The sequence below is a fragment of the Dendrobium catenatum genome, unplaced genomic scaffold (assembly GCF_001605985.2).
Source record: "Dendrobium catenatum unplaced genomic scaffold, ASM160598v2 fragScaff_scaffold_1720, whole genome shotgun sequence".
NCBI lineage: Eukaryota > Viridiplantae > Streptophyta > Magnoliopsida > Asparagales > Orchidaceae > Dendrobium > Dendrobium catenatum.
In genome coordinates this window covers 1,073,106-1,090,400 of record NW_021320182.1, presented here as the reverse complement: position 1 = coordinate 1,090,400, position 17,295 = coordinate 1,073,106, and the positions used below count along the sequence as shown (strand labels likewise).

General features: G+C 34.8%; 1 protein-coding gene across 1 annotated transcript; it reads left to right on the top strand.

Moving 5' to 3' along the window:
- Positions 1-15,374: 15,374 nt before the first annotated feature.
- On the top strand, positions 15,375-16,355 carry LOC110113923 (probable CCR4-associated factor 1 homolog 11). The gene has a single exon (XM_020846643.2). It carries the CDS (start codon positions 15,422-15,424, stop codon positions 16,271-16,273), a length of 852 nt encoding a protein of 283 aa, XP_020702302.1. The 5' UTR covers positions 15,375-15,421; the 3' UTR covers positions 16,274-16,355.
- The last annotated feature ends 940 nt before the right edge of the window (positions 16,356-17,295 follow it).

Here is a 17,295-nt window from a genome sequence, read left to right as displayed (position 1 = left end):
TCTTTCAAGAGTTGCCTAGCTCTTTTATTTGATGACTCAGTTATGTCTCAGTTAGCAGCCCATTTTGCCCTAACTCTTGTTGGTAAATTTATTTTGTGCCACCCTAATTTAGACGTTATCCATAAGTTTTTTGTTAGCTTGAAATTATTTGGATCCTTTCATGTCAGTTTGCTGGACCATCACCATGTTGCAATCTAATTAATGAACGATCTTGATTATAGTCATATCTTCACGTGAAGGTCTTACTATATTCAAGCGTGCCAAATGTGCCTTCTTAAATGGACGCCAAACTTTGATGTGAGGGAAGAATCACCCATTGCGCCAGTTTGGGTTTCGTTTCCTAACTTAAGATTGCATTTTTTCAACTAGCAAATTTTTTTGGCCTTGCTTCAATTTTTGGAAGACCTTTATAAAGTGATCAAGCCATGGCTTTTATATCTCAGCCCTCCGTAGCTCATGTTCTTGTGGAACTTGACATTTCTATGAAGCACTCGATTTAGGTTTTGTTAGGTTCAAATCTAAATGGTTACTTTTAAAAGGTGGAATTTGAAAATTTGCCTATATTCTTGTCTCATTATAAAATGCATGGTCATGGATTTAACGAATGCTTTAGGTTGCATCCCCACCTTCGCAAAGATAAAGTCATGTCCAAACAATCTCAACATTATATTGGTATTCCTTTTGAGAATGATAATTTGCATCCTGTTGAGATTGAAAGAAATATTTCTAAGTTTGGTGATGCGCCAATACCTTTAGCTGATGTTTCTTTACTATTACTGAATGACCCTTCCCCTTTTTTGAAGACCTCTTCCCTAATGGATCCGACCAGTTTGGAGGCTTCCCCTTTTGAACAGGTTAATATAACTTGTAATTTGGATGGCTCACCAAGTATTGGTGCCATCTTGTAAAACAAAGGGTTAAATGACTCTATTTCTCTAAATATTCCTACCTCTATTTTACCTATTATGAATTTCTCTTTAAATACTAACAAACCTGCTACTTTTGATGATGTTCTTTGCTCTAATCATAATCACGAAGTGGTTGTTGCTAATATCCGGATTAATTTTTATAATAATATGGGTCCTAGTAAAAAGGAATTGGTTGAAGGTGAGCTTCCTCAAAAGGGTAAGGTTATAGATGTGAATCATGACTGTAAGTCCCCTTCTACCTCTCAACTCAATTAAGATGCTCTTACTGATACTGAGGAATTAGAATTTTTGGCTAAATGTTTTGCTAGAAATAATATTGACATTAGCTTTGTTAAAGCCCAAGGTAAACATGGTAGGAAGAGCAAAAACCACATTCTATAATCGGGTCGAAATACTAACCTTGTTCTACAATCCGATAGAAATACCCGTTCATAAACTAGTCATTAATTTTTATTTTTTAATGTTTAAATCTATTATTTGGAATGTGAGGGATATTGGGTGTGCTTCGTCTAGCTTGAGGGTTAAGAATCTTTATTATATTCATGATATTTCTATTCTTGTATTATTTGAACCTCTTGTAAATGTTTCTAATTTAATTAGTATTGCTAGATTTCTTGGTTTTAAGCATGCTATGGCTAATTGTGCTAATAAGATATGGTTCCTATTGATGTTCTTGGAAATTTTACTCAAATGCTGCATTGCCACATTGAAGTTTTAAATGTTAGGTGTTGTGCTTCTTTCATTTATGTGGCTTCTTCTCGTGGCATTAGAAAAGTTATGTGGGAGCAATTAACTGACTTTCATAGTATGTGTCCTTGTCCTTGGTTGGTGGGGGGTGACTTTAATACCATCTCTAATCCTATTGAGCATTTTGGGGGATCTTCCCCTAATTTTTATTCTATGAATGATTTTAATAATATGATTATGGATTGTAATCTTACGGACATTAGTTTTTCTGGTAATTAGTTTACTTGGAATAGACATCACCTTTGGCAAAGGCTAAATCACATTTTGTTTAATGATAACTGGATTAATTCTTTTAGCTCTATTTCTATTGAGCATCTTAGTCGTATCCTTTCTGATCATTCTCCTTTACTTCTTGCTTTGAATATTAGACAAGTTTATGCTGTCCCCCAATTTCAGTTTCAAAATATATGGCTTCAGCATGATTCCTTTTTGGGTGTTGTTCAAGATAATTAGAATGTGGTTTTGCATCCTGATAACTCTATTGTGGGTATGAAAAGGCTTTGGTTTAAGTTAAAAAGACTTAAACAGCTTTCAAAATGGTGGAACCATAATGTTTTCAAAAATATTTTTACTAATAGTTTAAATGCTAAAGAGATGGTTAATAATGTTGAGCCTAACTGTCAGAGCTTTCCTTCTGAGGCTAATTTTATTTCTCTTAGAGTTGCTAAGGCTGATCTTTTTATACTTTAAGACCAAAAAGAAACCTATTGGAAATAAAAAGCTACTGCTAAGCACTTGCTGGAAGGTGAAAATAATACTAAGTATTTACATAATTCGGTTAAACAAAAATGTGCCGCTAACTTTATCAATAAAATTTCTTGTGATGACGACTCAGTTACTGAGGATGCTAAGGAGATTTCCATGTTGCTCATTCATCACTTTCAGGATAGACTTAATAAGGTTTTTATCCCTAGTAATATTATTAACCCTGACATTATCCCCTCGATCATTTCAGGCGAGGATAATGATTTGCTTGCTGGTACTCCCTCTCTTGAGGAATTAAAAGATATTGTGTTTAATATGGATGAAAACTCTGTGGCTAGTCCTGATGGTTACACTACTAAATTTTTTCAAAAAGCTTGGGATGTTATTAAGGATGATCTTTTTGCTGCTATTTTGGATTTTTTTTATGGTAATACTAGGCCTAAGTTTTTTTATTTGACTTATATTGTTCTTATCTCTAAGAAGAATAATGCTAGTAATTGGAATGATTTCAAACCTATTAGTCTTTGTACGTTTTTCAGTAAACTGCTTTCCAAAATTATTATGCTCGTTTAACTAATGTTCTTCCTAAGATTATTTCTCCTTTCCAAATGAGCTTTATTAAAGGTCATGCCATCTCTAATAATATTTTGCTTGCTCAGGAATTTTGCTATGATTTGGACATCAAGATGAGCGGTGGTAATTCTATCCTCAAGCTAAATATTTCCAAAGCTTATGATAATATTAGTTGGCAATTCATCTATAACTTCCTACAATTATTTCATTTTAATTTGACTTTTATTATTTTGATTAGAAATTGCATTGAAGGTTCTTTTTTCTCTTTGATTATCAATGGTAAGAGCTCTGATTTTTTTAAATTATCTCATGGTTTAAGGCAACGTGACCCTATGTCCCCTACCCTGTTTAATACTGCTGTTGATTATCTTTCTAGAAGCATCGCTAACATGTTTGAAACTCACCCCAATTTATATTTCAGAACTAGGGGTGGATTTCCTATATCTCACCTTTGTTTTGTCGATGATTTTATCATTTTTATGAATGCTTCTCGTAAAAACATTAATAAACTTATGGATTTCTTTCAGGTTTTTAACATTATTAGTGGTTTGTATTTAAACAATCATAAATGTCATTTCCTTATTTCTAATAATATGAATAGGGATCGTATCTCAACTATTAAGGAGCTTACTGGGTTTATGCATTGCCAGTTACCTATCAAATATCTTTGTATCCCTTTGTTTAAAGGAAGAAATTAATCTTTTTTGTTTAATGATTTAATTACTTCTGTGCAGAATAAACTCCATTCTTGGGATTCTAATTTTTTGAGTTTGGGGGTAGGCTTACTCTCAATAGAAGTGTGCTTTGGTCTCTCTCTGTCTATTCTTTTCAAACTCTGCTTCTCACTAAATTAGTGTGCAATAGAATTGATATTATCCTAAATAAGTTTTTTTTGGAAAGGCTCTTGTAGTAACACCAAAATTTCTTGGGCTTCTTGGGACAAATGTTGTTGTGTTTTAAAAGAGGGAGGGCTTGGCTGCAAAAGCATTGCTGACCTAGCCAATGCTTTTTTTTTATAAGTTATGGTTTACTTTATGTGCTTAGTTGTCTTTCTGGGCTAAATTTATGTTCTCTAAATATTGTGTGGGGAAGCATCCTTCTACATGTTCTTTTAATATTGGTGATTATGAAGTTTGGCAGAGGATGTGCAAGGTCGAGTGGGAGGTGGAGCCTCATCTTTCTTGGGGCCTTGGGAGTGGAAATATTTTCTTCTAGCAGGATCAATGGTTAAGTTCTTGCTCTATTAACTCTCTTATTAATTCTACTTCTACTGTGCCTGTTTGGAGTGGACTGAATTTCTTCTGGCAGGATCCGGTGGTGGGGTGTCTCAAGCTGAACGTTAGTGCTGAATATGAGAATAACAATATGGGGTATGGAGGCATCATCAGAGATGGCTATGGTAATGTGATTCTTGTCTTTGTGGGGACTTTTAAGGGTAAACTTCACTTGGTTATTTTTACTTCCATTCGCTATGTGTTAAGAAGTTGTATGTCCCTTAACATTGCTAGTATTACTATTTAGATTAAGCCTTTCCTTAATATTCAATGCTTATTCAATGGAGTGGACTCATTTTGTGACCCTGAGGATTTTTATTTTATTAGAGATATTAAGCAATTTATGGTTTTCATTTATGTTGACACTTCTCATATGCCTAAGGAAGGCAATGTTTGTGCTAGGTGGTTAGCTCGATTTGGTGCTGGAATTGATTGCTTCATGGACCTTGTGGAAGCCAATGCTCCTGAACTAAGACTGGACAAAATTTCCTACCCCTATGTTAAAATTTAATTATTTTGCTATTTGGTCTCTTCTTATATTTGAGTGTTCCAGCTTTGTTGAGTGGATTTGTTTTCCTGACCCTCCATTGGATTTCTGTCCAGTGGTGGGTGACTTTGTTTTTCGGTTGTTTTGCTTCTTTGCATGTTGTGCGGTGGTGTTTTCGGATTCAGTGATGATTGCGACCTTCTTTTGATGGTGTGTCTATTTTTTGCTCTCCTCCCCTTAGCTCTAGGTGGGCAAAACCTTATTGGCCTTAGGATTTTTGGCTTCTCAGGTTTTTGGGTGTGTTTGTTTGCCAGACTGATGGTGGGCTTGGTTCTGTTGGATCACCATTGGGTTGTTTCTTGGAGTTTTGTTGGTTTATTTTTAGTTCACTATTTTTATGTTGATTTTTCTGGGAGCTCTGTGTTAAATGGTTTGGGCTCTTAGGTGTTGTGCTGGTTGATCTAGGCTGACCGTGCTTTTTGGGTCTATGCTGTTGTGGAGGAGGTGGCTTTTTGGTGGGGGTGGCTGCCTCTTTGGGTGGTGTTTTTTGGTTTTTCCTTCTTTGTTGTGAGGTGCTGTGTGCTGGGGCTGTGGGGCTGGATGTAGTGGCATCAGGTTTCATCCTATGATGGTGGAGTGTTTCATTCTTACCTGAGCTCTTCTTGCCCAATTACTGCTAGCATTACCTGTTTGCATTTGATTTTGGTGGCTGGTTTTTGGTTACACATTTGGTTTTATTAGAATAAATTGGATACTTGGTTTGGTTATTTTGTTTTATGGTGGTTTCTCCTTTATGTTATGTTTTCTGGGCGCTATGTTAATGCTGGTTGGGTCTTTTGGGTGTTATGTTCTGTGGTCGTGCCTTGCTGTGCGATTTGAAGTGATGGGGGGAGGGGGTTTGCTTCTTCGGGTGGTGGTTGCTAGTTTTACCTTGATTGCTAGGGGGTCATACTTACTGGGTCCTTTGGGCTGGATGGTGTGGCTTCAGGTTTTATCCAGCGAGGTTGGTGTGCCTTATTCCTCCTTGAGCTTCTTGCTTCATGCCCTGTGGCATTAGCGGGGTTATCCTATTTTGACGATTTCTTGCTTTATTCTTTTATTCTTAGCTTCTCAATTACCTACTATTAATTATTGTGATTTGTGGTGTCTTAACTATTGTGGTATCTGGTTTTTTCTATTCTTCTTCTACCTGTGGTTGCTTATTTGGGATATTTAGATTTCTCTGACATTTTGGATGAAGTTCTACTACTTTGAGAGGACTAAAATGACTTCTTCTCCTGGTGACATGATTCATTGGTGGTACTCTCTTTTCCATTACTGTTGGCTATTTTGGCACTATTTTTGCTATGTTTTTTTTCTTTGTTTTGTAGGGTCCGTTTTGTTCAGGTCATTGTTCTACTCATTTTTGGATCAGGGAGCTTACGCTGAAAGCTTATGTTGGTTGCTTCCCCACTTTTTGGGTGCTCCTTGTGCACCGTAGATCATATCTAGGTTATCTTGTATATTGCCGTAGTAGGTGTTGACCTCATTATTTGAGGTTGATTTCCCCAGAATAAATATCTAGCTCCTAGGTTTCCGTAACCTAGCATAGACGTCATCCAATAGGATTTCCCTTAGGTGGACGCCCACTGACGTAGCATCGACTCGAACCTTTCACTTAACTCAAATCAGGCTCGATTTTTGATTCGTCGATGTCGATCGACTCAATCTAATTTATTTTCGATCAAATTGATACATTATTGGGCCAAATCAATTCACCAATCGAATCAAAATCAAATCAAATTAACTCAAATTGAATTCGATTTCAATGGCTCCGATTAACACGTTTTGACTCGTCACAAGTATATATATAATAATAATTGATACGTCGTCAAAAATTATCTTAATCGGGCACGAATCTTGATGCAAAATCAAGTTTGGAAACTTCAAAAATTAATTCGGAGACCATCCGAACTCCGATTTCAGCAAACTTATAGTCGAACTGAGCGTCTCAGGAATACAAACCCAATGACACCAAGATCAACCCAATCCGAGCCCAAATGTGTCCGAATCAAGGGCTCAAAGCGCTGTTGGAAGGTTCAAACCGCAATTTGAGTTACCAAACGGTCTCCGATTTTGACGAGCTTATACTCGAATCGAACGGCTCGACGAGAAGAATCCAATGAGCCCAAGATCACCGAATTCCAATATTATTTAGGCCTTCAAATGTCCAACGAACGTTCCACGGTCAAAGGGTTCAGCAACAACCCATAACCACCCACTCTCCCTCTCCCTCAACCCATAACCACCTACTCTCCCTCTCCCTCAACCCAAAAAAACGTCCAAGCCTCCCTCCTCTCATACATGACACGTCCAAGAACTCCTCCTCCCCATTTTTGCAAGGAACCCCAACACCCACTCTCCTCTCTTCTTCAAGTTACACGAAATCAGCCTCCTCTCCACACGAAGCCCCCTCCGTCGCTCCTACAGCAGTTGCACGCCGGCAATCTTCAAAATATTGGGTATATCCTCTACATATTCATCTTCTTTCTTCTAAATTCTTCTTCTTACTCTTTTTTAATCTCTTCTCCTTGAATGGTTCTTATTTTCTCAAAATCATGTATCAATTTTTGAAAATCTTCATATTTGTTTTGTTAATTATGAGATTCAGATAAAAATTTTTGTTGAAATCATATTTTTCTTCTTCTTTAAAGTTTTGAATGGCTACATTTTTTTTTTTATATATAATCGTATTATATCTTGCATTGTTATTTTTGAGATGTTTTGAGTTGTCATGTTTAGTAGCAATAGAATAATGTGAAACGAAATGCTAGACTTTTGTCAATAGTTTGTTCAGTCCTTACGAAATCTGTGAGGATTTCTTGAGTTCATTTGTGTAAGCTTCACTAGTGGTTATTTCCCATAATCAGTTAATGTGTTTTTTGTCTTTCTTTTCAATATGATATTGACAGTAAAATGAAACAAGTTATTACAATATCTTTGTTTTGTATAGTCACTATTCCCATCTCAATATGATCAAGTTTTCTTTATGTGCAAGTTAAGAGTTGGTATAAGAATAAAAAAACAAATGTTTGGATGTAGGAGGATAAATAATTTGTATGTATTTTGAAAGAGTAATGTGATAAATTTGTATATGTTTTGAAAGAAGTATTTGTGGAATTTGCAAAGGTAAAAGTGTGTAGGGTTTAGAAAATAAATATTGGGTTTTTTTGGAAATGAAAGTATATGTTTTAAAGGTAAAAATTATGTATTTTTGGAAAGTGTTTATGTTCAAGTTTAAAATATATAGAAATGTACTTTGAATGTTAGAGTATATAAAAAAACATTTTTGATAAAGAAAATTGTAGAGTATGATTTTGAGAATGAAGAAGTGTATATTTATAAGAGGTAAAAATATTTGTTTTGTGAAATTTGTATGTGTTTTAGAAAGAATGATGTGTGTAAATGTTAAAAGTGTGTGTTGGAAAAGTGAGAAGTGTTATATTGAAAGTGGAATTGTATGAATTTGGAAAAAGAAGTGAAGTGTATAGGTGGAAAAGTGATTTGTGGTAGAAAGTGAGTGAGTTAGTTGTTTACTAGAAAATAGAAGTATTGAAGGACAATTCCTCTCTTTCTCTCTCTACCTCTCATTCTCTCCCCTTTCTTCTTCCCCTTTCTTGTTGCCTTGGAATAAATATTGGAAAGGTACACAATATGCTTATAAAGTAAAGGTTCCAAAAGTGTAATCAACAGAACTGGTGTTCAAGCCCGAAGAAAGGTACGTCTTTTATTTTCAGTAAATTTCAATTATTTCATTATTAATTATTAAATGTGTTTTCTAATTCCCTATTTTCTTTGTTTTCTTCTCTATATTTGCATGAACTACGAGAAACGGTACCGGTCGAGGGAACAAAAGTACAAGGAGCTAATGACGTCAGTCGCCTCTATCCAACCGGGTAGAGGTGCTACGGGCGGAACCACCGGGTCGTAGCCCCCGGTGACTGTGAGTATTTCTAAACTTAGAAAACCTTTAGGGCCCATGGTGTGATTTGTGTGAATCCTTCCCTTTAGGTCCATGTAGTAACTTCAATTTTATTAGATTACTTTTTTTAGATCCAACCCTTTTACACACGCGCAAAGTTCAAGGGTTAGTAATAACAAATTTTTATCCGTACACAAGTGACACTTAAGGACAGGAGGTCTTAGAAAACTTAGACTTAGGATGCATGTACACTTTAGGATAGAAACATTAACATAGAAAACTTAGTGACATTCATATATTATTATTATTATTATTATTTTATTTTTATTATTTATTTAAACAAATTAAATTTAATTAATTAAATTTTCTTTTAATAATAATTGATTTAGGATATATCAAAACCACACTTTTTAATACACACACTTAGATTTGTTGCTGACAACCAACTCTAGTTTTAGGTTAGGCCGGTGTTTATTTCTTTATTGCACTGTGACGGGCTTTTTCTCGGTTTTATTGCTGTTGGTTGTAAAAATGTTGGTGTGTTTATTTATTTATTTTTACCGCACTCTATGCTGTGATTTGATTAACGATTAGATTACCCATAGGTTAGGAGCGATCTGGATTGTTAATATGATTTTCTGCAGGTGGCCACACTCATGCAGGGCAGAAAAAGGGGGCTAATTAATTAATAATAAATAAATGTTACAGGTGCTTCAGCTGCTTAGCCCCCAAATAAGAAAGAGTGTGGCCAAGTGTGGCTGAGTGATTTAATTTAAAATGCATATATATAACTGCTTGGGATGATTTTTGCTTAGGATAACCCTGCAGGTGGTCTAGATTTTCTTTCTTTTTCTGTGAAATGTAATGTAAATGTAAATGTATTTGAAAATTATCATAAATGTGAAAGTGATTTTGAAAGTGGGATATTACATCCAATTTGGAATCTAAAGAAAGGAGAATATACCTTAAAGGATTATTCTCTTTTATTTGGAAAGCCAAATTAGGATGATTCAATATCCAAATAGAAAAGAAAATACCCCTTTTTAGGGATGAGTTTCTTTTCATTTGGATATCCAGAACCCGACGGACCCGAGAAGTTCGTAGAAGAAGAAAAGACAGAACAAGAAGATTGAAGAAAGAAGATGAAGAAATGAAGATTTAAGGAACAGTATATCCCATTTCAAAAATCACTTGCGTCATTCTTAGGATTAGAATCCGGGTTTGTTGTCAGTGGTGCCCGGCCACTTTACTTTTCTGTAAATTCTGGGTGTAATATGGACATTGGACATTGGACATTATATTTGGATTATTAAAATTTGTTTGTTTACATTGTTTGTGCAGTAGCTTTTTTTAGGGCCCTTGCATGCCGTGTTTTGTTTTAGCCTGGATTCGAATCGGAGAGATTTTTTTTGTAAGGGTACGCTTAAAATTCTTTTACTTGTAATTTTAAATAAAAATTTTTAGGCTCACATAGTAACTCTAACGATCTAAGAAGTAAGCTCGGGATCGACGAGAGTCAGCATAAGCATATTAATACTTTCTCTTCCTTGTTAGGCACCTCCCCGCCTGCGGGTTTTGGCAGACCACTTGACCTATGAGGGTGCAGTTCTGTCAAGGGGAAGTTGTGCAATCTCTAGGGAAAAACCTATTTTCTAAGCCTAATTTTTAAACTGCTTCATATTCATTTTATGCATTTGAGTCAATTAGCATGCATTGCATTAGATATAAATTAAAAAGAGTCTAAAATATTAATTGCATTTCTAGACATTTATCACCCTACATAAGTTGAGGGGCTAATTAGGAATTATCTTAGATGTCAGCCCCAAATTCCTTAAAACTTAAACAACAACCCTACCTATCTTTTATAAGAGACTGGATACATGGTTTTAAAGCGCCTAGGTAGTTAGCTGGCTCGCCAATCCAGGCTGGGATAAGTCCAGATTTGTACTTCATTAGTTAGGTTCGAGTCACTATTTTATAGTACCCAAATTAGATTTAGGTTCTGAGGCAGATTCTTTTTTAGATCTTAAGTCCTCGCCCTCCGGGAATATAATCCCAAGTTTCTAATAAAATGTCAACTCAAATATAAAAATTTCTCTTAAAATGTAAAGCCTTACATAGGATAGGCTGAGGTTACCTCTGAGCTTCTCAGAATCCGGCTCCTCCTACTTTTTCTCCTTTGACTCGCTAATAAATGTTCAACATTGAGCTTTCTCCTTGAAAAATCCTTATTTCTATTCCTTGTCTTCTACTTTGTAGTCAAAAGGGTATGAAATCACTGCTTTAATCAAGAGTTTTTTTAGGATCATTCCTCTTAGGATGTAATTAACTATAGGGCTTGCTCCTATAGGGATTTGAGAACCCCAGACTAAAATAAACCTTATTTTATTCGTATAAAACAAGGGAAGAATCTTTGGGAACGTAGATATTTTTAAAACCTTATTTCCAATTTTGAATAGATTTGTAGAATGTTATTATTATCTTTTCAGATAATATAATATTATACTTGTTATATTCAACTTTAGAAATAATGAATTTTATAAAACTCATTCTCGCTTTTGGATATCTTGAAGAATGTTATGTTCGTCTTTTAAGATGATATAATATTTTTCTTGTCATATCTAAATAAAAGAATGAATAAACTCTTTTTAAAAAACGTATTTCTATCTTTAAACATATTCAATAGAATTTCATGTTCATCTTTTGAGATGATATGTTATTCTTTGAACTATGTTTGATTATAGAAATATCAATTTTCAAAACCCTATTTTGATATTGAATCCATTATAGAATATTGTGTCGGCCTCTCGAGTCCGTACTTTATTCTCAATGCAGTATTCGATTACAAAATAGGAGAAATCAAAATCTGTGTGGTGATATAAATTTTTTCCCACCAGTAGGGATCTTAAGCTTATAGGGTTTTTTTGTCATTTTTCTTGTAGCTCTTTTGAGAAGTAGAAGAGCTCGAGGTCCCTTTAAAGACCTTGTATTTTTGGATATATATCAACACGTAGGCCCCTCCGTGGATTTCACCTAAAAAAAAGTTTGTATTGTATGATTTGAGTAGCACTGAGCTGATGGTCTCCCTTAAGGACCTTGTAATCATTTTTATTAATTAACGTGTAGGCCTCTTCGTCAGTTTTAACCAAAAAAGAGTTTGTGTTGTATGATTTGTTCAAATCTGCCATTATTAATATTGAAGGATTAATAGTAATCCAATTTGATCAATTTAATTTCTTCACTTCTCGTATAGTATGAATTAATAATAGTACAATATGATTATTTAGTCAAATATAATTCGTAAAAGATAAACCTTGGGATAATCAAATATAGACTAGAGAGATATTATGTAAATCACCCAATACAATCATGTTTATGTACTATAATATTTATAAATGAAGATTAAATTAATTAATCACATATATTAAATTAGGCATTATTTTAAAATATCATATGGTACAATTAAGTTTATACAATAAGGATAGACCAATTTTTTAAATTCAAGTAATTTCATAAATTAGTTAATAATAGGATTTATTAAAAAATAAGATTGTTTTATATAATGAAGTGACTCATACATTATTATTAGTTTAATTTTATTTTCACTTAATTAAATATTTTAATTACTTTTTAAATGCTTGGATCATACAATAGGTTCCAATTCATCCATTGTGATCTTCAAAAAAAAAAATAAAAAAATTTAATCTCACTCCTCCTGTGTGTGTACGCATAATTGCTAAGTTAACATATAACTATTACAAAGGTAGACAAAAAAATTAAAAATTACAAACTCTTTGAAACATACATTGACTAACACACTATCATAGCATTGTCTTGAGCTTGATCTACAATCTTTGCCTTGTGTATACAGTACCTAAATGGTTAGTAGCACACAAAAAAATGTATCTAAAGTATGATGCAAGAATAAGTAAATAATTATCCAATAATATTTGCAATCATCAATACGTATGTTCAAGTTGTCGAATTGCTATAATCTTCCTTTTTTTATGATGGAAAATATTGTTGGTTGGAATTTTTTAAATTGTATGTTAATTTTTATTTTTCTACTGAGCTATCCCATTTACTAAGTGATTTCATTTAAAATTAGTAGAAACCTTTAATTTTTATTTTAAAAATTTTACAGTCGTGTTTTATTATTAAACTTTATGAGACACAAAAATTGGCCTTATAAATGCACATTTATATAGACCAGATATGTAATTGGAAGGGATTCGGACCATCACCAGTGAAGATAAGTATTTTTTTTTAAGAAATGCAAATTGCATTAAAAAAAGAAACAACTATTACAAACTAGAAATAAATGACAAGCCCTTTAAAACTATCATAATGGATATGTGATATACTAAATTCCATTTTAAATCTATTGGGGGATAGGGACACCAAATATTAAAACAACCTAAAAGGTTGGTTAGTATCTCAAAGTTCCCAAAAGATTAAAAATGAAAACTAGTAAAAATCCCACATTTCACTACAATAATTTCAAAAAGGACAGAAAACCCTACAAGAGAACCAAAAAATAACCAACTACAATAAGAAAAGGAACAACTAAAATAGCCGATAAAACATCTAAATGACCGTCTTCAACATCCTTAGAGGCCAACGAGCTCCAATCAAGAGATGAATCCGCGGAAACCTCAATGCATCCAATAACAGCCACCTTGAATGAACAAATTAAAGTCGATGAAGCTATAAGACTGACACCCTCCTCAAGAGGCTAATAATCAGCCTTATCATTGCCAAAGCCATACGAACTGATTATCATCACTACCATCATCATACTGGCAATAGAAAAATTAGTAAACTTCAATCCCTTCAAGTCTTCAACCAATAAGACTTGTACTTCAAAGAACAAAGAAGAACCCATCTTAAGCCTTGATAAGATAAGCTCCCACCAAAAGCAAGCTCCAATACATCTTTGATGATCCAAACAACTTTCCATTAATGAACCAAACCACAATAGGACACACTCTTCAATAATTCTGGTTTCACCATATAAATTATCCAAACTATCTCCCTTAGAAGATCTTCTCAAAGCCATCAAAATAACTATATGAAGATAGAAACAACCTTCCATATATAAACCAAACAATGTTTGATCAATCAATTCGATAATTTCAGCAACCTCATACCAAAATTTTGAACTATCTTCCTTAGAAGATCCAAAAAAATCCATCCAAATGGACGTAAAACAAGAAGTAGCAACATCATCTCCAAGAATCTTCAAGAAACCTGAAACCGGTTCTTCATAATATAGAGATCCAACTCTACAATCCAAACAACCATACACCAACAATTTCTTGATCAATAAGAGATCACACACCAAGAAAACCATAAAACCAAATCTGGAATCAAGAAAAAACCATAACAACCCCAAAACGCAAGACTTATTGTAGGCAACATCGAACCCACATGTAAACTTATTTAAAATCACCTTCGGACTTGAGTTTTCACCAAAATCAATCAAGAATAATTCAAATCTACCACCTGTTGAAATACAACAATCACAATCGCTCTGTAAACCAAGCCGAAGGAGATATGCCGCAAGGCAATCCTCTGCCAAAAATAAATTCAAAACAGTTCCTACACCAAAATCGCCTTCAAACAAAAGCAAAACCGATAAAGAATCAACAGAAAATCCAAACCAAGAGAAATTTTCAGCCACAGAAAAGCTTAGTATGCAGTGGGACAAATGTCTCTGGACTTTCCCAAGTCTACAGAATGGATCAATTTTTGTGTCATGTGTTTTCCTCGTTGTGACATACAATTTGATGATAAGTCTATGAAAATTAATTGGAAGGTCCTGAATTTAATTATGAAAACTTTTCTATTCAAATGTGCATCAACATTTGTGTCGGGCTAAGTCAATTTTTGAACTTGTATCACTTATAAATAGCATAAATTAGGAAAATAATCAAACTATACTCATTGAAATTTATAATTTTGTTATGAATCTTGAACTTTATGTTGGTTGTTTATTTAAATAGTATTTTTTATTTATATTTAAAAAAAATAATATATTTTATAGTTTGATTGAACTGATTTTATAAACATAAAAAACATATTAATAACGTAAAATAGAAAAAAAATATATAACTAATAATCAAAATACTAAGATATTTACTGGACGAAATCAATTAAATAATTCAAATTTACTACATTAACAAAATTATACTCCCTTAATTATACCACTTGTATTACACTAAAATAATTGTATTTAGTCAATAGGGTCCCAAGAAAATGTTGAACGGGTGGGATTGAACCTGGATTAATTTTAAAAAGCTTTTGGATATTCAGACAGTAAGGCCACTCGGTTGTGCCAACTTTTCCTCAGTCAAAATTTGTCGGTTCCATCCACTTCGCACATACATTATTTCTCTCAACATAAACAAAGTATTGCTATTCCCGCATTTATTTCACATGCACGCACCCGGACTTGTTATTTCATATATCTTGGGTCGTTCCAAATGAAGATCCTTCTACGAAAGATTTCGCCTAATATCAATCAACGATCCGGATTGCTCCATTTGCCAACATGTGGAAATTTCCAGCCACGCGGACCCGGTCCTTACGCGTGCTAGATATCTAACGAAACGAAGACCGTCGCCGTCGGCTGACTTGCTTGCTTCCCAGAACCGTCCCCAACTCTATAATAACAGAGCAATTGCCCATTCAACACACCCAAAGTAAAGAGAAAAAAAAAAACCCTCAGACGAAATCGGCAGCGATGCCATCGATCGAACAGGAAAAGCCACTGCCGCCGACTTCAATGGAGCATGACATCCGAATCCGGCGTGTGTGGGCCGAGAATCTTAAGGCGGAGTTCGATCTCATTCGCGAGTGCGCTGAGCGGTATCCCTTCGCCGCCATGGACACGGAGTTCCCTGGAACTGTCCACCGTCCGCATTGTAATCACTACGTCCTAACCCCATCCGACAAATACGCTTTACTTAAGGCCAACGTCGACTCGCTTCAGCTCATCCAGGTCGGCCTCTCACTCTCAGACGCCGAAGGAAACCTCCCGGGCCTCGGCATAGACGGCGCCCGCTTTATCTGGGAATTCAATTTCCGTGATTTCGACCTCTTTCGCGACGACTATGCTCCCGAATCCATCGAACTACTTCGCGACAACGGGATTGATTTCGAGAAGAACAGGACGAGAGGCATCGACTCACGCCGTTTTGCAGAACTGCTCATGTCTTCGGGATTGCTCTGTAACGATTCTTTCGTGAGTTGGGTGACATTTCACAGTGTGTATGATTTTGGGTATTTGATCAAAATCCTAACTAATCGCAAGTTACCGAGGACTATGGAAGACTTCCTGGGTTTGGTCCGTATTTTCTTTGGGGATAAGGTTTTCGACGTAAAGCATATGATAAGATACTGCGATGGGTTATATGGTGGGCTTGATAGGGTTGCGAAGACCCTTGGGGTCGATCGCGCGGTGGGAAGATGCCATCAGGCGGGATCTGATAGTCTGCTAACTCTGCAGACATTCCTTAAGTTGAGAAGGAACTGGTTTGTGAAGACTGGAGTAGACAAGTACGCAGGAGTTCTCCATGGCCTGGAACTCCTCTAAATAATGTTTCAGGAAAAATTGCTTGTTTGATATGTCCAATTGTTTCATATCGCTTAATAAATTCATTTATTTTAATTTTGCATACTAGTGTATCAAAATGGTAAACTTACAACTAAAACTTAATGAATTTGAAGAACTAAACAATATGCTAAACAAAATAATAAAAAAATATATTTCTTTTTTCCAGTTAAAGCTAGGGCCACGAACAACTTGATGGAACCAAAAACTGATCAAAGAAAAATGGAAGAAGAAAACTCAAACAAAACTTCATTAGATGTTTCATGGGCAACCAGAAAAAAAAAACGACAGAGAGAGCAGAATTATATTTTTGCTTCTTGACGGTATACCATTTTAAAACACAGAACAATCAGTTTTTCTTTTAAACTATCCTAGAATTAGAAAATAATAAAATAAATAAATTTAAGGTAGTGTCGCTTGGTTTACAAAAATTCCAACAATCTCCCCCTCAAACCACGACTTACTTCATCACAAACATCTTCAATAGCTTTACGAAACTCGGTGCCGGCAATGCTTTGGTGAATAAATCAGCTACTGGATCCTCTATATTGCAATGCTCCATGCTAATCTGAAACATCTTTATTGCATCTCTGATAAAATGGTAATGCACATCAATGTTCTTATTCCTGCCATGTCATACTGGATTTTTGGCCAACGCTATCTCCGACTTGTTGTCCACATAAGTTGTTGTAGCTTCATCGATCTCTCAATAAAATTCCTTCAAAAAATTCTTCAACCACATTGCTTCACAAGGTGTTGTCGCTGCTGTTATATACTCTACCTCGCATATGGATAATGCTACAACTTTCTTCTTCTGTGTGCTTCAAGTAAAAGTTGTATCACCAACATAAAACACATATCCACTTGTGATTTTTTTTTCCTCGTAATTATTTGCCCAATCACTGTCGCAATGTCCAAGTAACCTCATGTCTCCACTGTACTGATAATGAAGGTCAAACTCAACTATCCCACTGATATATCTAAGAATCCTCTTCGCTGCAAGC

What these genes read in the sequence shown, in the direction of transcription:
- LOC110113923 (XM_020846643.2), top strand. Translation starts at nt 15,422, where the DNA reads ATGCCATCGATCGAACAGGAAAAGCCACTGCCGCCGACTTCAATGGAG.